Source organism: Chaetodon trifascialis, chromosome 20 (genome assembly GCF_039877785.1).
Source record: "Chaetodon trifascialis isolate fChaTrf1 chromosome 20, fChaTrf1.hap1, whole genome shotgun sequence".
In the NCBI taxonomy this organism is placed as follows: domain Eukaryota; kingdom Metazoa; phylum Chordata; class Actinopteri; order Chaetodontiformes; family Chaetodontidae; genus Chaetodon; species Chaetodon trifascialis.
Genome location: NC_092075.1, coordinates 21,183,268 through 21,207,930, shown reverse-complemented (window position 1 = coordinate 21,207,930; position 24,663 = coordinate 21,183,268). Strand labels below are relative to the sequence as shown.

The 24,663-nt window shown below is 41.3% G+C and overlaps 2 protein-coding genes across 2 annotated transcripts; both read right to left on the bottom strand.

Annotated features, from left to right (window-relative positions):
* Positions 1-9,700: 9,700 nt before the first annotated feature.
* Positions 9,701-14,880, bottom strand: LOC139348382 (SWI/SNF-related matrix-associated actin-dependent regulator of chromatin subfamily B member 1-like). Its single transcript, XM_070988409.1, has 9 exons — positions 14,671-14,880; positions 13,023-13,134; positions 12,689-12,797; positions 12,066-12,203; positions 11,572-11,699; positions 11,295-11,461; positions 10,532-10,722; positions 10,215-10,346; positions 9,701-9,878 (listed from the first exon to the last, which is right to left on the bottom strand). Exons 1-9 carry the CDS (start codon positions 14,758-14,760, stop codon positions 9,839-9,841), a joined length of 1,107 nt encoding a protein of 368 aa, XP_070844510.1. The 5' UTR covers positions 14,761-14,880; the 3' UTR covers positions 9,701-9,838.
* Positions 14,881-15,185: 305 nt separating this feature from the next.
* Positions 15,186-24,663, bottom strand: derl2 (derlin 2). Its single transcript, XM_070988411.1, has 7 exons — positions 24,502-24,663; positions 20,547-20,612; positions 20,355-20,428; positions 19,115-19,208; positions 18,391-18,586; positions 18,215-18,305; positions 15,186-16,628 (listed from the first exon to the last, which is right to left on the bottom strand). The coding sequence occupies exons 1-7, from the start codon at positions 24,592-24,594 to the stop codon at positions 16,523-16,525; spliced, it is 720 nt and encodes a 239-aa protein (XP_070844512.1). The 5' UTR covers positions 24,595-24,663; the 3' UTR covers positions 15,186-16,522.

Sequence of the window (24,663 nt, the reverse complement as noted above, 5' to 3'; positions counted from 1 at the left end):
AACAAAGTGGAAGCGATTGGGAATGACAGCAACTCAGCCACAAAAGGGTAGGCCACGTAAAATGACGGAGCAGGGTCAGTGGATACTGAGGCACATAGTACGCAGAGGTCGCCAACTTTCTGCAGAATCAATTGCTACAGACCTCCAAACTTCATGTGGCCTTCAGATTAGCTCAAGAACAGTGCGTAGAGAGCTTCATGGAATGGGTTTCCATGGACGAGCAGCTGCATTCCAAGCCATACATCACCAAGAGCAATGCAAAGTGATGGATGCAGTGGTGTAAAGCATGCCACCACTGGACTCTTGAGACGCATTCTCTGGAGTGATGAATTGCGCTTCACCATCTGGCAATTGCCAGGAGGACGGTACTTGTCTGACTGCACTGTGCCATGCGTAAAGTTGGGTGGAGGGGGGATTATGGTGTGGGGTAGCATTTCAGGAGCTGGGCTTGGCCCCTTTCCAGTGAAAGGAACTCTGAATTCTTCAGGATACCAAGAGATTTTGGACAATTCCATACTCCTTACTTTGTGGGAACAGTTTGGGGATGGTGCCTTCCTGTTCCAACATGACTGTGCACCAGTGCACAAAGCAAGGTCCATAAAGACATGGATGAGAGAGTTTGGTGAGGACAAACTTGACTGGCCTGCACAGAGTCCTGACCTCAACCCGATAGAACACCTTTGGGATGAATTAGAGCGGAGACTGAGAGCCAGGCCTTCTCGTCCAGCATCAGTGTCTGACCTCACAAATGCACTTCTGGAAGAATGGTCAAAAATTCCCATAAACACACTCCTTAACCTTGTGGAAAGCCTTCCCAGAAGAGTTGAAGCTGTTACAGCTGCAAAGGGTGAACCAACGTCATATTAAACCCTATGGATTAAGAATGGGATGTCACTAGTCAAGGCAGGTGAGCCAATACTTTTGGCAATACAGTGTATATTGCTAGTATAGCAGGCAGTTTTGAATAGAGCTGGGGATTAGCGAGTGTGGCGTAAAAACTGAATTTCACGTTGTAATGCCACGTTCAGACTACCAGAGATTCTCGTCTGTTAAGATAATCACAGTATCAGATTCTGTGATTATAGAGTCTTGAATTCTTGACCAGGAGACATGAGAGACTACATGTTCTTTGACCAATCATAGCTTGCTGTCATTCACAACATGATGTCATTAGGAAGGAGGTGTGAAGGACAAACTTCTGGGAAAAAGAATGGAAACCAACAATAGCATCTGAAGTGTTTGATACTGGCCGTCTATTCATTCTGGGATCTGATGATTTTGTGCAGTTGCTGGTTAGTTTTTTCCACCTCAAAGATGTAGGTTGTAGCATCACCATATAAACTGAAGAATAACTTCAGAAAATTTGAATAAATGCCATGTTGGATCAGTTATCCATAATAATGTTAACGTTAAAAACAACTCCATTTATAGCAGGAAATCCTTCTGGACTCGCTGCATCCCACAAGCTCCTTGATCTCCTTCCAAGAAGTCTGTGTCTTTGTAGTCTGGATGCAGTGAATCGTATACAGCAAATGGGGATAATGACGCACACTTTTGAAGGATTGATGTGCTCAGTTGCAGACACAAAAGTGTGTGAAGTGGTTTTATGACAAATGAAAAAGAGAGTTTGAGATAGAGGTTCAAACACCACATACTGTCTCGCCTTGGCTTTGTTGCTTGTGGTTGGCTCAGCTAATTCAGCAGCACTGAAACCTTCAAATGCCAAGATGGGCGAGGAATGGATTTTGCTATGCTCTCCTAGAAGATCAATTGTGGCAGTATGATGCTGAAATGCACACCCAAACTCTGACAGAAAGAACTGAGGCTGACAGGATGTTGGGTCAAATAGGCTTGCCTGATGTGCAGATCTGCACTACATGTGTTGAGATTTGGGAGATGTGCCTGTTAGCATCTCTGTGACCTATGATTACCCATAACAGCTTCGTGAAGACGTTTATCTGTATCTTTGCAGAAGTATAATTCCAGCTTCGGTCTTTGTCCTCAGTGCTACATGGGCACTGGCCTCAGCCTTGATTAAACAATCTATTGTTCCCACACTTCACACAGAAGCAGCTGCAGTTTTGGAGGCATACCTGTGTTATTGCAGGCCTTACATATCTACAAATCTTGGCTTTTATTTCTATTTCCAAAACATGCTAATCTCATTTGTGCTTCCTGGGTTTCCTTTGATTTTAGTCATGAGGTTCTCATGCTCACAGACTCCTGTAGCCACCTCAGCCACAGACCATTTAGCTCTGCAGAAATTATGCACGCAACAGAAAGAGACTTTTGGAATTTTGGAAGGCAACAAGAAATCTGGACCCGTCAGGAAATGACTCATTTTTGCTGATGCAGGTCAGCACTGCAATAATGTAGTAATTCACAAAAGCCTTCCAGTCTAGTATTTAGCGTGATGATAGATAGATAGTAATCCTGGCACTGACTATAGTAAAGAGCTTTTTTGTGCTGCACGCTACCAGTTTATATCACAAATGCGAGAGGAGAAAGATATCCATTCACAGTTAAGTATTGAAAATCAACCTTGGGTCACTTTGGTCACACTGATGTCTCTAAATTCACTGCAGCATGTACAGAATGAATGAAGCTGTGTGCCACTTCACTGAACATGTAAGGTGCTATTTAAGGTTCTGTAGGCAAAGGAAACCAGTACCTCATATATAACGCAGACTCAAAAACTGTTTACTGTTCAGTGTACTCCTTTGGTGCATGTTTATGGAGCCATACAGTTGTCCTCGTTATTCGTTGAAGAGCTTTGTTTCTGTTCTCTGACTGTTACTGCACCTTCATCACAGAGCTGAGGCTGTATCTTTCTCACATAATTAAAACCACATTATATTTGGCTGTAATATAATGTGGTCTGACCTAAATAATGTGTTTCAGTCCTAATCAGAGAAATGAGACGGTTTCTCTATGGTTTTACTTACTTGGTGTTTTTATGGATATTATGTTTGTTCATTTGTGTTCAGCTGTTTTTAATCAGTGCAGGACACTGATTATTGCATTGAGTTGTTAAATACATTGTGGTGTGTCTGCAGAAATAGCAGTACAGTGTAGCTTGGACGCTGTTGGGTGTGATTTGAAATAGTGTCAACAATGTTTTATCTATTTTTATATACATTCAACATATACTGACCTGTTTGCCTTTATATTCAGTTGATCCACTCAGAATTTGTATTTCTCGTGAATAAATTTGTAAAGTTTTTTTTACTGTAAAGTGTTTCCTGTTTCATTCAGTGACGAAGTTCATGCTCGTAATTTTCATTCAGAGCAGGTGTTTTCCAACCCACCTGCCCCGTGGGGGAAAGGCAAGTCAGCAGTTTGTCAAAAATCTTGTTCCTTCTTGGGAGTCAGGATTTAGAACTTGCCTGAAAATCATGTTGTTTTTAACCTTTCTTCATCTATCATCTTCATCATCTATTCATCTTCTTCTATCAAAGTAATCTGTTATTTTAAAATATCTAAAAACGTAGCACATTCTGAGTTATCAAGTGGTGATACAAAATACTCACATTTCACATGTTTATTTGGTTCACAACAGAAAAACGTGGAAGCTTATATTTTTGAATATGCTCACTGGAGCCTCACACAGCCTCCTTTTCCAACACAATCATTTCATATTTGTTATTTAACACTGATGTGGACCAATGAGTCTGAAAAGAAGTTAAATGAATCCAGAGATAATTATCTGTACATTCATGAGTACAATGCAAACAAGACCTACTAATAGCTAATTTGGCTTACTCTTGAAGGGTACCAATTAGACAAATGTCAACAAATATAGGTTAAAAGAAAAAAAAACAACAAAAACAAAACTCAACTTGTTGCCCACAGCTCACAAAGTCCACGACTACATTATACTTCCTGGGTATTGCGGGGTGTTGAGGGGGCACAGTTGAGGGGGGTTGTCAGGGAATCAGTCCCATACACTTTTTCATTTACAAAAATCCCTTGAAAGTAGACTCAGTGAGTCACAACACATTTGTGGTGAGAAGACTTCAGGATAAATGCTCTGTCTGCATTTTGAGCAGCAGGAACTCCCCCGAGGGTCAGCAGGTCTTCACATGCTCACAAAGAATTGAACCACAATTATTATTTATAAACTCTTTGACACCCTGGCTGCACCTGAGTATCACTTTAGCTGTTAGCATGACGGCCATGAGTCGCTAATCTAACACTATTTGTGATCGTTGGTTCCTAAACAGCAACCAGTAGAGACCTCAGATACCCTGAACAAAGACAGAGAAAGAGTATGACTTAAGTTTCTTCCTGACAAGTATGTAAGAAAACAGTCAAACAGGAAATTAACTTCTGAGGTAGAGTGCGCGTCCACTTATCAGAAGGTCGGTGGTTCGATCTCTGGCCTCAGCAGTCTGCATGCCGACGTATCCTTGGGCAAAATACTGAACCCAAAATTGCTCCAGATGCTATGAGAGTGTGTGTGAATGGTTAAAAGCTTGCATGAATGTGGGTGAATGCAGACTTGAGTGGTCGTCAGACTACCATTCATTTGTGCCTCCTCAGTTTTCTTTGATTTTAGTCATGAGGCTCTGGTGCTCGCAGGCTCCTGTAGCCACCTCTGCCACAGACCATTTAGCTCTGCAGAAGTTCATTTCCTATTCTGAAGTCTGAATAGCTCAACAGAGCAAATACAATAGAATGAGGAGTGACAGCAGAGAACAAAACAGCAAGGAATTTACACATTTCTAATCTCAAATAAAGCTCGTCAAGTCAAATGTGCAAATGCATAGAATGCATAGTTCATAACAAGGCACCCACCACCCTCAAATCATTCAATATTCATTCATATGCAACGATCATTGAGTGTCAAACACAGCACTTTCAATGTAACCACAGGAGAACAGCCATGTTATTTGGCACCAAAAGTGACTTCATTTACTGTTGTTCATGAGGACAGTTTTAATTCTATGTTGCTGCCTTTAGAGGCTACTTTTCTCCAACTAAATGGGTTAGTTACTGGTACAAGAGGACCAAGAAAACTACCAATAATTTACCACATGTTTATACAGCAGTTATGGGTGCCACAGAGGAGAAGAAGAAAACAAATTAATCAGCACTTGAAAATGTCCTTTTTTTTGGACGAATCTGAAAGTTTTAACTGTTAAAATGTTCTGCTCCTGGTTTGTTTCATTTCATCATTTTAATATTTTGAGCTGAATGAAAAGTGCTAATAATAAATAATAATAATTATTGTTGTTATTATGCAAAAATAAGACATCCAGATCAGTCAGGTGTTTGTTTCAGAATCAAGTGTCTGTACTTAGGTTCAGAGTTTAAAAACGAACGGCCTCTAAATGCTGCCTTGCAGGGTTTCTCTCTCCTATCTTGCGAGCATGAATCATGTTCAGTAATCTGCTGTGGTTAGACTGGTATGCAGCAGATGGAAGCTCGGGTTAGACATGTAACAGGCCATTGTTTCTAGAGTTTCATAGTTAACAGTCCCATTCTATTGTCTGGAGGCACTGGCTTTGAATTATACTTAAATATATGAAGTGTCTACATGAACAGGTAAATGACTGGCTGGCACTGACATCTGGAGTCCATGTTTTGCAGTGTAAATGAGTTAGAGCACTACAGTCAATACAATGGAAGGAGATATGCAGAAGAACACACACTACTGCCTCCAGTTTCTGAAGAAAATACATGAATAATTCACCTGCACGATTTAATTACACCCATTCAATAAGTTAAATATACATCATGGTTAAAATCATGCTTCATTTTGCCATATTCTTGCCTATGTGGAAGACATTTTGGGAGAAAATGATCCCAAACATTGAAAGTAATGATTAGAAAACATTGTTTTGAATGTAGAATTTGTATTACTTGGTAGAATGCCAACAAACTCTCAGTATAAAGATAATATATCCAGCATTCAATGAGAGTTTTAGGGGTCTCTGCTTTGGAAATTCATGCCTATGCATCCAGAGAGAAATGAACACAGAATTCATGAAGTGTGGCGTTCAGAGGAAAGGATCAGGGGCCATGTGTATCAGACTGTCCTCAGGACGGTTCTTTGCTTTGACTTAAGAGTCCAATTATTCTTAAAGAAAAAGATGCTGACGAGCTCTGTATGAAGAAGCTAAAGCTAAATGTAAAGCCTGAAGCCACCTGAAGCACTGAGGGCTGCATGAGTCATCAGGTTCATGAACAACTCTGAAAGATTACCCATCATTCATGGCATCAGACATTATGAATGCTTCAACATGCAAGATTATTGAAGGTATTTCCTATAGCCGCGTAGACGATGTCAGACATGATGTGTGATACTATTCAGAAACATCTTACAGAGGTTAAAAAACACATGCAGCATCGCAGCTGAGAATCATGTGTGGAGCTCATGTTGACTGTTTGTATGTAAATCACATAAATGTTGAACAGTCTCTGACTGACACAAAACACAGGGATCGTCCTAAAAATGAAACGTTTCCTTCAAACATTTAAAGTAGCAGACTTACATGTTTAGAAGAAGTTTCCTTCTTCAGGAATCATCAAACTAAACAGAATTCTTCTATTTGTACATGGAATGGAATCCTGGAGGCGATTGGAGGATTCAAACTTTTCCATTCTGTGAGGGCATTGTGACAGACCTGCTATCTTTTTAACAAGTTATCATACAGTACATAGAAAGTATGTGGTACCTGCTGCTCTGCAGACCTCTTTAATAATAATGGATCTAAAACCATGTCTGAACATTTATGAGTGGCACTTTGCATTCATGTTAAGAATCAGGGCAGAATTCTGTCATTCTCAGACACATATTACCATGGGTTTATCCATACCGGCCCAGACTCTGACAGTGCCTTTGAGGAAGAACACTGTCGGTGTTGTGCAGGCTGATTACTAAACAGACTACAGCATCTGCACCCTCAACGCAGTCATTCATCTGATGGCTGTGAGAAATCAACAAAATATCCAAATAAAAAACACACACAGGTTAACAAAAAAAAACATACTTCCAACAAGTCTCTTTATTGTTATTTTTCATATAAAAAATGAGTCCACTATAAAGGTAAAGCAATTTTACAAAAGAAGAGAACACAAAGCAACAGTACATTAGTTGACATCATTCTCTGGAGTATGGTCAAGTTGAAAATCACTTTAAAACCTGGGCACAGATCCATGAGGGGCCTGAGGGGATGAGGCCCCCCAGCTTCTGAAAAACATGAAGCTGGTCAGAGGTGATGTTTAATATTTATCTAAATAAACAATGAGTCACATAAACATTGTTCTTTAACTTATCCCCAGCAGAGGCAGCTAGCTGGTTTGGCTAACTTGCTTGGTAGCTTGCTAGCTAATATTAAATTGATCATACCAGTGACCAAACCCCTCATGAGATGCGCCCATGTTTTAAAAGCCACCACTGGTTCTTGTCTACTTGTTTTTCCCCTCTACTACCCAACAGCACTCCCAGTTAAAGAGCAGCTCCAGCCTGCTGACACTGATGCAGTGAGGCACAGTGAGAACAGAAGGACCAGCGGGACATGTTCGTCCCTCATGCACAGGCTACAGTTTGAACTACCTATGTTTCAGCATGCAGATGAACACTGGTGCACACAACTATCAGAACTGGCAACCAAGATCAGAATGCAGTCCACATACTAAAGTCAAGCCAAACTCGAACTCTCTGATTGGCTGGACAGATCCGAGCCGCTGCCACCGTCTGGAGTCCTGTCTGGACAGCAGTAACATTAGCAGGAATTGTTGTAGTATGATTTTACACATGCACACTGGTCATTTCAATCAGGTAAAAACACGAACATCACCCACAGTATTAAGAAGCAGCCAAAACACCTTAACGTGCCTCAGTGACATTTATTACAGTCCCTATATAAAGGATTTTTAGACGATTACTGCATCTTTCAAATCACTCTGACAGCACAAAAGTTTTTTTGAGTTTTATTTTAGTCTGTTTACCTACTCACACCTGGGGCTTCTTCTTCATTTTTTGGTCCTTCCACGATCAGCTACCAAAGTCAGAAATGTTCAACCCCTACACATAGAGGCATCGTGGACTATTTTGGAGCATTGTCCACCAACATAGGTCTGATGTCCCTGGACAGTTTGAACTGTTCAGTTTATAAAATATCAACGAATAGTGATCACACCACTAAATCCTCTCATTTGAGAAGCTGGAACAAAAAAATGCTCGACACTTTTTCACCACTTTTGCTAGGATTACTCCATTTTTCTGTTGATGACGTATCGATGTCTAAAAGGCACCCCGCCTCATTAATCCCCCCCCGATGGCCATGTGGAGCAGCAAAACTAATAGGCTTTTTTCTGTCTTTGTCCTTGTGACGACAGCTAAATCACAGATGTGTGGCAGAGTGCATTTTATGCAGATATGACATGCTTGAAATGACGAGTGGAAATGGGGCTTTTGACTCATCGCAGCAGGAGAAACACAGGTGTCATCTAGTTCTGCGGTCACACCTGTGCTTCTCTTTTCCTTCCCGGTGTGTTGAAAATGTCTGCTGTGAAAACACACCTATATGTGTTGATTAGGACAGAATCTCAGGCCTTGACCACACGTTTCCAGACATTGTTCAGTGTTCAGGTCACTAAAATGGGGACTGTGTAATTTTCAAAATGCCAGTTTCTGTGGCTCTGTGTGTTTTGGGCGAAACGATGATGCATCACTTCCCATCCGTTATTATCCAGCTCTCTCAACAACGCTGAGCACACATCGGAAACCTCTGAGCCAGAGCTGAATCACAAACCTTAAACCTTCACAGGCAAAACAAGCCAGCAAGAAGGTCAACTTCAGCAACTGAAGCAAACACGTTCACCAGTTTAACATCGCTCAACTGAAGCAAACACGTTCACCAGTTTAACATCGCTCAACTGAAGCAAACACGTTCACCAGTTTAACATCGCTCAACTGAAGCAAACACGTTCACCAGTTTAACATCGCTCAACTGAAGCAAACACGTTCACCAGTTTAACATCTTTCAACTGAAGTGGACGGAGGATAAGCATCTTCAGAATGTTCTTCTCTGGTATTTGACAAATCATTGATGTAAACTTCACCACCTACTGGCCTGGATTTCCTGTTTGAGCTTTTAGAATCGTTTTTGCGGGGACAGAATTTAATATTTTATTTTAAACATGGAGGGGGGTAAATATCCATTTCCAAAAATATCTGTATACATGTGGTCCGGGCCTTGATTTGCTCAATGATTAGACTGGATCAATACATAGATGGTCATCTGAACTGAAAGTCTGGCCATGGTAGACAGAAAAGATGGCAGACCTCTGCTACAGGTGTGATACAGGTCTGAGTAACTGAAAACGACAGGTGGAACAGTTGCTTTGATGATGGTATACAAACACTGTGCAGATTAGAGTAACAGCACAAACAAATGGTGTCATTTCACTAACCATTCAGAGATACAATAGAATCAGTCAGTGTGCTGTAATGCTGAAGTGTCTTGACTTGACGTGTGAAGTGAATCCATGGTGTGGTGTGTGTAACAGTAACTTGTGCAGCAGACATCTAATAAACCTCCTTCAATGACAAACATTGGCAAAACATGAACTGTTGCCATGAAACATGATGAACTGTGTGCAGAGGAATGCCTGTGTGTGTGTGTGTGTGTGTGTGTGTGTGTGTGTGTGTGTGTGTGTGTGTGTGTGTGTGTGTGTTCAGTCAGTGTCTGACAGCGTTCATGCTCACAGGAATGTCCAGGTGCTTCATCAGTGCCTTTGTGTTGTAACTCTGTGTATTTACTTGATCGTTTCAGAGTAACAGGAGTCTCCAGAGGACACATCATCTGATGCAGCTTCATGTCTCTTTCTACCAGGACGGAGCGGTGTTGGCCAGTCGTCTCATACGTCTAGAAAAACATGTACTGCATTACTTCAAGTAGTCTGCAAACAGCGTAGTAATGATCAGTGCACTGGGACTATTATTATATAGCTAGACAAGACGATTATTATATAGATGTCATGAAGTCATTTCAGCTGCACCACAGTCATCCTCACTCAGGACTATTCACTTATTCTCACTATGATAGCAGCACTGTTCCATTAGTGCGACCTGTCACATTATGGCAAAATGTGCTGATTATTCATTCATGAGTGTCTAAAGAATCTAAACCTTGACAGATTCTTGTGAAGTTCAACTGACATGAAATTGCATGTCTGGTATTTGCTTGTTGTATCGGTCTTACCTTGTGTTCCTGTCTTGGTCTCGGATCTTCTTCTCCATTTCAGCATCTGTGAGGGTCTCCAGCAGGGGGCACCACTGGTCTGCATCGCCAGTGTTGCGGATGGCAATCTCTACTGTGGGGAGTGGGTTCTCACTGCAGGGCAAGTGCAGACAGTGGAGATGACAGACTCCAAAGTCAGTACAAGTTTGGTAGAATGAATGTTTTCACTGTCAAACGTCATTGTCCAGTCTATGTCCAGTGTCTGCCATAATTAAGTGTGTTTAGAGCACTGGACCCATTGATTTGAACAGCATTGTTAAAGTCAGAGGTTGAGTAACCTGAAGGCGTAGGTCCTCTGGTGCCAGCTGAGCTGACCACGAATGCTGTAGGCGATAGTGGTGACAAACTCTCCTCCGAGACCCAGCTCAGAACACAGCTTCAGTGCAAACGACTCCGGCGAGTTCTCCCTCTCTGACATGTCCCACTCAAACTGGTCCACCAGAGAGATGTTTCCCACGTGGATGTTCAGCTGACGAACAAGAAACACATTACGTACACTGTTTTTTTTTTGTTTTTTTGTAGCAACTTAATCTTATAGTGACAGTATGCAGCTTTGTCTGAAACATTACAGCAGCTCAATCTGGCCTGTTTTACTGACACATCGCTATATGAGAAATACAGAGTGGCCATTTTCATTTTCACTTCTGCAGTGGTCATACACAACTAGCTTTTGTTCGCCTGAAGAGTCAGGACCATGTTACCCTAAACATACTGAGTTGTAGTATCAGTGTGGAGATGCGCAGAGGGCGAGGGATTCAAACAGCTAGTTCAGTACCTCAAGCCCGAGCACGGGCTTGTACAGTACACTTTGAGGAGAAGGATGAGCTAAAAGTCAAACTAGGCAGAGCAGACAAGCTAGCTCTGACCACTGACTGCTGGACCGCCCTCATTAACAAAAGCTACATCACAACTAGACACAAAATCATGGGAAGATATGGGTCCCACAAAGAAAGCAGAACCAAAAGCAGCCTATTCTAGTATAATCCTATTCAGTTGCCTGATATTCTCTGAGGAACGGTTTTCCTTTGGTTCAGCACCCACCTTGATAATGACTCTCTGGTCTGCCTGCTCTTCTAGTATGCTGTCAGTGGGGTAGGACTCAATCTGCTGACGAATGGCTGATGCAATGGCAGGGACAAAGGCCAGAGGATTCAGATCCAGGTCGTCACATAAAATCTCTGCAAACATCTCTGGGGTCATCAGTTTCTCTGAGGAAGAGCAGATGATGAGCTTAGACAAAAGTATACCAGACAAATTGAGCTGCAGACAATACTGTAGGTTTTGGATGTTGTTAATGCGAGTTAATGCAGGCATTCACCATTCATATTCCAAGTGAAGGCATCTCGCAGTTTCTGTCCATCTATCTCCATGTCTAGTCGAATGGGGACCAGAGCCTCTACCTGGGCTGCGTTCTCATGGATCACTGCAGGGTCATGGTCATCAAAGCTGAGCGAACACAAGACAAAACACAATTCAATGTTTGATTATTACTGTTTATCCAAACAAGTCTTAATGTTCTTTAACACGATCCGACCATGTGCTGACCAACTGCTCATATATGCATCAAAAGAGTTAGAAGTGGCTGTAATTGTTGTGGCAGCTGATCATAACCATTCATTTATTAGCTCTTATTTCAAATACAGAGTGGCTGGAATACATGCTGGATTTAATTCATTAATTATGTTGATTTTTCTTACTAAATTTATTGTACCATGAGATATGCCACCTGGGATATTTCACTGAAGATGAGAATGACTGCTTGTGCTATACTGTTGCACCTTTGGCTTTACTTGTAAAACATGGCTTTCTCACCACAGGGGGAAAGTCCTTTTCTTGTCACGACCCATTCGGTTGCGGTTGATGGTGGTGGAGCAAGGCACAGCATCTAGATGGTGAGAGCTGTTGGGCAGTGTGGGGACCCACTGACTGCTCCTCTTTGCTTTCTGCTCCCTTTACAGAAAGGGCAAAAACACATTGTTGAGAAGGGTAAAGAGGGGGAACTCACAAGAAACAGATCTGCATATGCTGATTTCTAGTTTATAGTATGGGTCAAGTTCCAAAACACTGGATCCTACATTTCCCATAATGGCTGGTAAATGTCCCTGTCTTTTAAACTCCACACCTCCTGTTTACAACAGAGGCTTTCTGATAAACTCTCCAAACCCAAACTGAGATGATCCTGATGACATCACTATGACATCATCAGGGATATTCTTTCAAATTTTGGAACATTTGCTTCATGTGTAATATTAGTGTTGTTCCGCTTTAACCATCTAAACCGTTTCTCTTTGTGTGAAAGGTATGTGGGGTCCAAGAGACAGCAGCTCAACTGATCACACATCCACTGGCACTCACACAGATACACACACTGCTCATTTTCAGTTTGAAATGGCAAACCTGTATTTAAAAAAGAAAGACAGAATGAAAGACATTACCTGAGGTAAGCTGGGGGCTCTGTGCTGATGGACACCGCCTTGTATTTCTCATCATTACCCTCAAAGATCTCTTCACATTCTGAAGCCTTCAGCAGAGTAACACTAGTGGCTACAGATGGACAATGTGCAAGAAAACAGAGATGCATAGAAAATCAACTTGCATTATGGCTACAACTGCAAAGCCATTGTAACTGCTGTACTCATTAATCACAGTCACCACTCGTGACAAAACGCTCTTGGATTTTCTATCGTTTATAGCAGCAATCATTCCATATAATCTATGGAGACGATCTTATCAACATCCAGTGTAAATAAACAAAGACACACCCCTCACCATGTGATGATGCTACAATTTTCTTCCTCTCCTCCACCGAGGCCAGCCTCCTCCATAGAGATGGATATCTTTTGTACAGAGAGCCTCTGAACATTCGCAGGTAGTTTCCAACCTGGAGAGCAGAAGGCAGCTGTTGAAGTAGGAAAACTCATTCTCTGCATTTAACCATTGTGCAGTTTGAGGAGGAGTGGGCAGCCACTGAGCAGTGCCCGGGGCCAACTCCTGTTCTCAGCCAGTGCCTTGGCCACGTGTTCTTGATGGCAGAGGAAACCCATGTAAACACAGGAAGAACAAGAAAACTCCAGAGAGAGAATCCAGAAACTCAGGAATCTCTTGCTGTGTGCCAACAGTGCTGACCACTGACTCACTGTGTTGCTGAGCCAAAATGAAATGAAAGAAAAAAAGAAATGAACAGAGAAAATGAAAAGTTCTGCAGATACTTTGCATTGATTAAAAGCACATTCTTGTATATATACACAAGTCATCTAAATGAACCATCCAGGTTTTGAGGCACCACAAACTGCCTACATAAAAAGTGAATTACTGTGCGAAGTGTGTTTTGAGAAACATATAATTTAAATATAAGAGATTACATAGCATTAGATTTACAATACTAAAGTCTTGCTCTGCTTTCAAGTAAATGATAAGTAGAGGTAACTTTAGCAGCAGTTACAGCCTTAATTCAAAGTGGACAGTTTTACACAAAACTGCTCCTTCAGCCTTCGGTCTAACACCACTCAGACCCTGTCAAGTTTAAAGGGGATTCATGAGGATCATTGGAACTGAAATCTCATCCTGAGATCAAGTTCTCTTGCAGACATCACTGCGGCAGGTATTCCTCCAGGATGTCTGTGTATTTGTCTGCAGTGATCTCAACCTCTCCCCTTAAAGCCGTCCAGGGCCCGCTGCAGAGGAGCATCACCACGCTTCATGGTGCTGATGCTGTGTTTGACAGACGCCAATCACAGTGCAAAGCTGAACTTTGGTCTCATCAGATCATATCGGCTTTATTCGCTTTGTTCCACAGTCTCTTACATGCAATCTATCTTAGTGAAACACGGTGTTCATTTTAAAGCAAAAACCACTTACTGGGAAGACATTTGTCTTGAAATAAAGCCTCCTTTCAAATATTTTACAGTTCACACAACACAACGACCAAAAGCCCCACGACTCTCAGCCGGTTAGTACAACAGAGGACAGGAGATATCTGTAGACATTTTTACTTTTCTTCAAAAATCTACACAAACGTCACTGTTAAAATATCAGACGTCAGTGAAGACTGGGGTGAGACGTGTTTTCACACACGTTACTCTTCTCTACGTTAACTTAGTTCATGTTGATGTAACTTATGTTAACTTGGTGGTCCAGCACAACTAACGCTACCTCCTCTGATAAGTTACTGCAAAACAGCAAACGCTGTTAGGTTATCTGTCCTTTGTTTGGTTTGGAAAGGCATATCTTTTTGATCTGCCAGTTGTTAGCCTGACTTTACCTCATACCCCGCTCTTCGGTTTTAGGTATTTCTTTGTTTATGAAGTCATCCATTGGGTTCGTTAGCATGCTAGCATCAACTAGCAAGGAGAATGGATAACTGAGGCTAACATTAGGGAGCTAAGCATTGAAAGTCAATGAAGAGATAGTCACATACCTCCGACCCAACCATGTAAAAGTCCCCATCTTGTTCTAGCTGAAATTTAACTGGCTTCTGTCCAAACGTTTTACTTAAAGCCAATTGCATCTTTAGGCAGTCGCTAACCCGCTAACGGTAACTATTGAGCAGCCCTGTCTTCTTCACGTGTTCGTGTCCTACGATTGAGATGGGAAATCAGTGTACTCCTTAAAAATAGCGTTTGCTTCAGCCTTCTGCATTTAACAAAAACTAACTAGCAGCATGTCTGTTCACTAGGTGTATAACCACATAAAGACAAACCACAATGACATCCTGTTTCAGAGGGTACATTAATAGAACACTGTGATGTGTCGCCTATTGTGAATTTTTTTCCGACAACATTAAATGCTACATTGGCCTTGCTCTTCATTCATTGAAGGTACAGGAACAGTTTCCAAAGCAGATTACCGCCCCCTATTGATCTATAGTAGGATCAGATTAGACTCTTTCTTTTCATAAAGTTAATCTAGTACTCCGGCCTCATTGGGGATAACTCAAAGTTTCTCTTACATTTAATGTGCAGTATTACAATAAGAACAATATTTAGATCAAAACAAAACGTGTGAAGCACAAACAGGGTAATCAGATGTATGAATGTAAACATGAGCGATACACGGTCCATTATGTTGATGATCACTGGGCCTGCATGGTATCCTTTAATAAGGATGTACGAATGTACGAAAGGTCTGTAACAGTAAAATCCAACTCCACTTGTATAGCAGTTTACTTAAGATAATTGAAAAATGTAAACTAAAACAGAAAGACACAAACAGCTGTAATTTTAAAAAAAAAAAAATCATTACCAGTTTAGGCCACTCAACATTTTTCATTATTATTATTATTCATAATAAGAAACTCACTTTAAGGCCGATGAAACTTTTTCTTTTCTTTTTTTTTTGTTATCCAATGCAAGCATAAATGTACATTACCACAACTTGTAACTTCTCTTATCCCTTCTCAAAGAGCAACAAACATTGTTGACCTGGGTTTATAATCCGTTCCACACATGCTGTTCGGCTAGTAACTTGGATGATATGATGACACAAAAAAGTCAAAATATATGCAAAGTCAGCCAAAAGTACTGTCACATGAAATAATAGGAAGGACTTGCACTTTCTGAAAGCGGACTGTGTATGAAAATGAAATAAGAGAGGAGCTCAGGTGGGAGAATTGAACCCACCTGAAGGTGGAGGAACAGCTGGACTATGAAGTTCAGGACATACTACAAATCTTGATATTTGCATGTAACAATGACTTGCTCTGTTGAGAGAATGAAGTTACAAGGTCCTGTGTACTGACCATAATGATATCTGTATGAATCAATTCATGTAATTTGTTGACTCATCTTTGGTTTCATGCAATAAAACTACAGTTCAAAGAGATGAAACCAAAGCATCATTTGCCACACACATTTATTTTTTAAAAAAGTGAAATCGAAAAAAAAAAAAATGCACTTGCCATCTGAATAAATTCATTTTGATAATATTTTACTGCTGTCATTTTTACTCTTTCATGACAGTTGTTATATCAATATTTTATTTCTGAGATGAAGACAAACATCACTCGAGCCCAAAGGCTCACCGTCCAAAGTTCCATCCGAAGCTTGTGTTCTCTCAAGTAGTCTTTGAGCAACGATCTGGCATCGAGAAGAGTTTCTGAGGGTGATTTAAGCCCATAAACACAGACAACAGATGGTTATCTCCAAACCAGTTCTGGTTGTTTGGCATTCTTCATCCAGAACTAAACAAACATGTCAAAAACAAAGACCATGTTTGTCCCCTTCATCTCTCTGGGGGAATGTCCTTGGAAGTGACCTGGTCTGGGGCTACATTTAACCTCCAAGGCGCTGTCCCTCTCCCCAGGCAAACCCTCCCGGGCGCTCCTCAGGCAGGGGGTTGTAGTTGGCATCTTCCTCTGGAGTGTCAAACAGCATCTTTCTGCAAGAAAGACAAAGAGTGAAGACACACACAGGAAGTAGCAGCTCTCAGAGGATCTGTTCATAGTTGCTGTGACGATTCTTAAGGCCAACACCTCATACGGACATAGACAACACATCCCTGCATAGCTATTAGTGCTTTTTGCTTTGCTTGTGGTGCAACCTAACAGTGCCTGTGCTGGTCAGTCTGTCCGTCCAACATATCCTGACAACTACAACCTTGATTCCAAAAAAGTTGGGACGCTGTGTAGAACATAGAGAAAACAGGATGCAATCATTTGCTAATCCCTTTTGACATATACAACTGATCATCTTGACAATTTTTGTAAATATTTGCTTATTCTGAATTTGATGCAGCAACACATTTCAAACAAGTTGGGACAGAGACACTCAAGACTGGGAAAGATGTTGAATGCTCCAGAAACACCTGTTTGGAACATTCCACAGGTAAACAGGTTCATTGGTAATGAGTGACCTGAAAACCGTTATCATGGTTTGGCCTGCTCGTCAATGCAATTAGCAGCTGCACAGCTCATGGCGGCAAATAAGGTCCATTAAAACCCTTAGCTCTAGAGTGCCACAGTTTGAATTGAAACAAATCGTACTCCTTTTCAGAGTCAAAATTCAATCAAATGTGAACGCTAACCTGAAACACACATTTTAGACTCAGTGTAACTGGCACTTTCCAAGGATGTCTCCGTCTCTGATGTTCATCGCAATTTAACGTGCATCAATCTGCTTCTCAACAGGGCTTCTCACGCTTATTACTCAAAGGTCTGCATCTGACCGTTATTCAAGGTCAGAGGTCTGGAACGATTGATGATAAAATAATATTTAATCAGTGAATTAGGGTCACATCTCTTGTGACTGGGTCAGCATGACAAGGCTCAGACAGTCAGTCCATATTTATTTCTAACTGAGACATATTCTGACTACATTTACTGCAGCTGTAGAAACTGTGTCCAAGAGAAAATGAGACACATTCTGTATCTGTGATTCAGAAGCCTATTCATAAGAGAGCTGGCAGTGGTCCTCAACTACATTTGTCCAAAGGACAGAACTTTTCTAACTGAATATATGATATTCCCATAAAATTATTAATAGGCCTGTCAATCTTCATGAAGCAGCCTCTGAATCAAGATAAAAGGAAGACAGAAGGAATGAAGAACACAGATTTTGTTAACCATATGTTTTTATCCTAAATTCAGTATTTTCAAGGGACACTTTGCTTGCAGAGTTTTAAAAAATTTGCTCTGGTGAGTATTTTAATTTGTCTTGCATTGAGCCCTGTAAAGTATGCTATAATCATCTCTGGATATTATTTGCACACATTAGGAGAAATCAGTCAGTAGCTATTCTCTGAAGTGTGTTCTTTCATTTGTTGGAGGCATTTCTTCATCAAAGGTCAAACGATGTAGACGTGTTGGGTTTTAGTGTGCTTCTCCATGCATCACCCACAGGCTTCAATAGAACTGGTACTACAGATAAAACTCATTCATTCATTCTGACTCTTTCAAACTGCAGGGTGAATTGACCACTGCCTTTTCAGTCCTGTGCTATTCACCAAAAAGTTCAAAGAAGACTCACATGATAGATGGGGTCTTCAGCCACCTTCCACCGCCTGGCTGGTTGGGGAACACGTCCTCCAGAAAGAAGTACACATGACCCACAGCGATACCTAAAGAAAGGTAAAAGACATTTGAACACAAGCGCTATTCAAACTGTGCACAACCGAGCACATTGCAGCAGACAGTGACGGGTACCTAGAAGATCCACGATGATGGAGTTCCCCAACAGAAGAGAGAATCCCATCAGCACCCAGGGCAGGAAGGGTGCCTGGAAATTCAGCAGGCCAAAGAAATTCATGCGGACGTTTGGGTTTCGCCGACTCCACACGTAAACCAGCATGATCGTGAAAGCTTGGCCCAGGAACACCAGACTCACAAAAGTACCAAATATCTGAAAACTTGTTAAAGAACATGGCAAATAAAAGAACAGTGACATTTATCAGCTGATGATGAGTTGCACACAGAAGCTGTACATCATCATCAGCAGTGCTACACCAGTGAGAACTGGCATACACTACTAAAACAAGAGGGGCCTATCATCAGCCACTTCCTCATCTCAGCATCCCTCACTATTCATTTAGCAGAAAAGATGGTGGTGCAACGTATCCCACAAGCCTGTGGTTAGGAAAAACAGAAGAACAACACAGTTCAAATGAAGTGTATGGAAAAGCTAGCACACTTTGGAGGCCAGTCATGAAGATGGAATCAAAACAGGTAGTGAGTGAGATTCGTAGAGCCGTAACAATGGCATCCCATTCACAAATACCTTTTCATGCTATATTGTATTTGACATCAAAGGGCACCGCTGGCCGCACCAGAGAGCTGTCAATGTCATGTTATTACCAGTAATAAATGAGTTACTGTTCACTGAAGACCTCCTTATCTTTGAGTTAAAATGACACATTCATGGGAAGGATACAGTCATCAGAAGCCCGCCAAAGAGGAACATGAAGACGAAGTCAGCCGTGCGCCCCCTGAAAGAGCCCTCCTCCAGCATACGACAGTATCTGTATCTGAAAGCCAACGGTTAAGAGATCCTACACATTTTACACATTGCATCATCATCATCATCATCATCATCACCTAAACACAAGAGCTGCCATGTCCTACCCAAAGACTAAGGAACTGGTAGTGGACCTGAGGAGAACCAAGGCACCGGTCACCCCTGTTTCCATCCAGGGGGGCAGTGTGGACATAGTGGAGGATTATAAGTACCTGGGGGTTCATATTGACAATAAACTGGACTGGGCAAAGAACACTGACACTCTCTGCAGGAAGGGCCAGAGTCGTCTCTATTTCCTGAGGCGACTGAGGTCCTTCAACAGCTGCTGGACTATGCTCAGGATTTTCTATGAGTCTGTGGTGGCAAGTGCGATTCTCTATGCTGTTGCGTGCTGGGGCAGCAGGCTGAGGATGGCAGACGGCAACAGACTCAACAAAGTGATCCACAGGGCCGGTGACGTTGTGGGGATGGAGCGTGACTCTCTGACGGTGGTGTCAGAGAGGAGGATGCTGACTGAACTACAGACTATCATGGACAACATCTCACACCCACTTCATGATGTGCTGGCCAGGCACCAGAGTACGTTCAGTGAGAGACTCATACCACCTAAACTCAGGACTGAACGCTACAGGAAATCATTCCTGCCTGTGGCCGTCAACCTGTACAACTCCTCCCTCTGAATGGCCCTCGGACTTATCTGTTACATATTTGACTAAACTTTGCACATCCGTTTGTATATACTGTTTATTGTTTCTCAGTATATATATATTGTTTTATATTCTGTTCTATATTTTGTGGTATATTTTGTTTTATGTATATTATATATTTATTCTCAATATAAATATTTTGTTTTTATATTTGCTTTTCACATATATAGTTCTCTCTCTTGTCTTTCTTTTCTAATTTTATTCTAATTCCATTCTTGTAAGGGGCACTGCAACTAAAACAATTTCCCCTCGGGGGATTGATGAAGGATTTCTGATTCTGATTATATGAAATGTGTAAATGATCGTGCATCTTAAAGTATGTTTTCTACTCCATTTTAGTGTAAAGTTTCATCATCCCACGTGTGAAACCCCCTTCAACCCCCCCTGTGAAACAGAAAGTATGCAAAACCAATGTCGAATGAAGTGAAACTTGGAACTGAGAAGGATACAGAAAAATCATATTGAACAGGAAGTTGAAGCCAACTGGACCAAAAAACAGGAAGTTGGTTATTAGACGCCATACCTAGAAAAAGAGAGAGAGCATGTAGCTGAACATGACATGAACACGGTCCAGTGGTGATGTGAGCGGCTCCACCTCTAGAGAAGAACGATGAAGATGAGCAGTGGGTCAGATTACTCACCTGGTAATTCCTTAGGATCAAGTCCGGATTGAAGTATAGCTGAAATGGCGTGATGATCTCTAGTTGCTGTGAGAAGACAAAACAGAGAGGATATAGATATGAGAGATGTTAAATATGATGGAGGTTTTGAAGCAGGACCCAGCTCTGACAGACGGCTTTCTCAGTTTCATTCAATCAGACTGTTCCTGGCGTTTATATACACTGCATGATTAAGAATATTTATTTTCATATACAGATAGATTTATTGTGGTCAGTATAAACTGGTTCTAGTCTGCTGACATGTAACAGAATATTTAAATGTGAGTGCATAAATGCTAAAGCACACTAAAATCCCAGCGTTAAAACCTATGAACAGATGTGGGGTATTTCATGCATGCACATATCTGCATACAGCAGGGCATCAACACAGGACAGAGGCTTTTAATGTGCTGCAGTCATTATTTATCGTTAAAAAGTAACTACTTCCAAAGAAAGTTTGGATTTTATTTTGCATTGTCATCAGTCGGGACAGAATCAGCCTTTGTAGAGCTGTCAGCATGACGCAAGTTACTGACTCTCAGTGCAGAACTTTCAGTGGTGTATGAGGTCAAAATTAAAGCATGAAAACACCCTGCAAGAAAAACAGTTTGAGCCTCTGAATACTGAACGTTGTTCGGCAGCCGTTTTTCAAATTCCTCAACACGCTCGAGCGCAGTATCATATTCGTGCATCTAAAGGTGGCAGAATGAACCCATTATTGCCTGTTCTGACACACATCAGTCTGAGCTCACAGCTTCCTCAGATAATACGGTGCAGCTTCCAATGCTTTGTGACTCTGAGCTGATTCTGCCAATATTCAGTTCAACACGACTCATTTCCTCTTTCAGCCTTTTCAAGCAATTCCTTTCAGCTCTGATGGCATCAAAGTTTAGCTTCCAGCTTTTTTGTGGTTGAATTTTCTTGACCAATGGACGCTCTACCAGCAATGTATGTCAACTCTCAGCGTCTTCAGCTAACGCAGTTCAGCTTCCAGTTCTTCCAGTTTGACACTTTAGGTGCACTGCAGGTTTTTCAGCAGTGCAGTGCATTCTAGCTCCTTTTTTCACATTTCTCAATTTCAGTCATACTTTAAAATGTATTTTAGCTGTCAGCATTTGCACTTTTTTCTCCAGGAAATGCATTTTCTAGTTCTTTTTCTTCTTTTGTGCATTGTTTGGAAAGCTTCTACTCACAAATGTTTGGAGATGGACACGTCATTCCATCACATGTAAAGCATAAGAGTCCCATGGTGGCCATGTCTTTTCTCCTCAATATCTGTGAGTTATTGGGACATTCTTTTTTTGCTGTAATACTTTTTGAATAATCATTTATGAATTTATTCATCGCTATCTCAAAATACTCTATGTGCTAAAGTAATCATACCCAGTACAGAGGCGCTCCGAGGCCTTTATAGTCGTTGACACATTTTTGTGTAGAGCGTCCATTGGTCAAGAAAATTCAACCACATCCTTTTGTGCCAACACACTTTCTGCATTTGTGGCTTCTTTTTCAAATTTGGAAATGTTGTACATACAGTCACATTGCACCAACGTGTAATATTTCTTACAACTCTACCCCAGGCGATGCTACAGTAAAAATATAACATGCAATGTCTACAATGTTCTTAACCTGTGGTATGTGACGTAGATCTGCAGGTGCTGTGGGAAGCAGATTTCTCTCATGTGACAGTGAAGAACATTTGCATGTTTTCACAGCCACCGTAAAATAGATGCTACAGGTTGTGAGTTATAATAGTCAATGTGAAAGTGTGGAGACAAGCTCAGGTTGCAGCCTAATAGAGTTAGAAGGCCGTGTGTTCTCTGCTGCAGAGGAAATAAAGATCCGAATGGGAGTTAGGACCAATCCGATCGTTTTTTTGATGATTCACTTTTGATTCACTTTTGAAACCCTATGTTGTATTTGTCAAGTTGAACTCAAATATATAATTCTACTTACTAGTCGCTGACAATGTGTTGCTAGACTTCGAACAATGGGCAAATAGTTCCTATTGATTATTGAATACTATTTTTTGCTTGAAATGTCCATCCCTAGTACACGAGGTCCCCATGAACATGTGCATGTGACATATTATTATTGATGCAAACAGCTCCAACTTATATATCTCTTTAATGCATGATTCAATTACCAGCAATTCTGGGTGCCATCTTCACCAAAACTGCGGTGAAATGTGATGGTCATTCATCTCTGGGTGGTGTTACAGTACAAATCAGCTTTTACTGACTATGCTAGCAAAGCTGTATCAGCACAGAATTTTGTGACAAATTTACCAATGCTCGTAATCCAGTCATCATTATGGCACGTCATTTCGTCATGAGACATTTTATTTCATCACAGTTGTGTTGTCACCGCCCTCTCACTTTTCAGCCAATCACACACCTCATGCCCCTCTTAAGCTAGCAACTGTTACAAGTGAGAGATGTTTCAGCAGTTATTCCTTCAGCCAGCATAGCACTTAGAAAATGAGTTTAATTTGCATAAAGCTTACGCTCAAAATTCCTCTGTTGCAACTCACCCTGAGGATTGTTTAGCAGATTTATTTGACACCGTTTGTGGCCCTGTCAATATTTGAACACTGAGCTGAACCATCACTTAATGACAAGATGAACCGAGCACTGACACAATAAACCTGTTGTGGACAACAATACAATAGCAAGTGTCTGTGTGATCTGGTCTTCATGGTGGACATTAACTAGTACCTCTCAGAGCTGAACCTCAAGCTCCAGCCAGCTTCTCAGCTCTCTGCTTTCAAATGTCAAATCACTTTAAGTGAAATTTAGGCTGTGGCAAGTGAACTGCAATGAGGAAACACTGTGTATTTTCCTACTGTGCAAGAACAAAAGCTGCTATGACATCTGTAATCTGAGTGTGAAAACTCCTTCAGGCATTTGGTGAGAGGTTTCAGGACATGAAATGTAAACAAAAGGAACTGAACATATTTGCGGTGCTGTTTAACCAGCTGATGTTCCACACCACCTAAATGCATCATTTAGCTGCAGAGCAACGACCTACTACTGAGAGCAGCTCTGTTCAATGCTAACTCTTGCAAAGACTCAGTTCCACTCAAGACTGACTGACCTGAACCTGGAAAACCAGATCATCATCTCCACCATCTGACATCATTACACTGCATTATAACATATGATGCAATGTAGTAGATTAAACTAGCAAACAGCATGACATGCTTAGAAAAAGCTCCAACATGACCATCTGAAACATACACCTTACATATTAATACATCAATAGCAATAATCATCATAACAATAACAAAGTAATTATATATATATATAACACACAAGGCTGAAAGAGAGGATTTTGCATACTGAATATCTGGCGTATGTTTAGCTGTCAACAATTTAGTAAATTCTATACATAAGAAACATTTCCAGTGCCTCTTCCACCTCTGGTATTAAAACGACAGACAGAAAGACTGATTGATAATGGTACTATCATGAAAATTAAATGAAAATTGGATAAAAGAAATGGGCTTTCTCATGACACATAAAGGTATTAGGTTGTATTTTCAGAAGTCCACAGACAAGTCAGGTGAAGCCAGATGTTGAAAGGAGTTCAGCGTGGACTCCTCTTACAAAGAACAGCACACAGTTAACATTAGCTGTCACCTGGCAGCTGTCGCTTATGAATCATCTGTAAACAGCTATGACACCGAAACGCTTACAGGTTAACATTAAGCCAAGCCTCCGGCCACATGTAGCTTCGCTTTCAGCTTTTTTATGTCTGGAATAAGACAGTTAACATCCTGGATAACCAGGTTGAGACACGTATCCCTGTCAAAGGTGCTAACGTTTCATTAGCTGAACCATCGAGCTAGCAGCAAAGTTACGACGTTACGATATCTAGGTAAAGAGGCGCCAAGCTATGTCCAAGCCAACACAGTGATTATCTAAACGTGTCTTACCACTGCAGCAGTTGTGAGGACACAGGCGGTTGTATATGCCCTGGTAACAACAGGAATCTGTAAGTACTCCTGTTGTAGTGTCTGGTAAGCCATTTTGGACAGACTGAAAGCTTCCGGCACTTTATTGACACGTCATTCCACAAAGTGAAAGGTGTTGCGTTC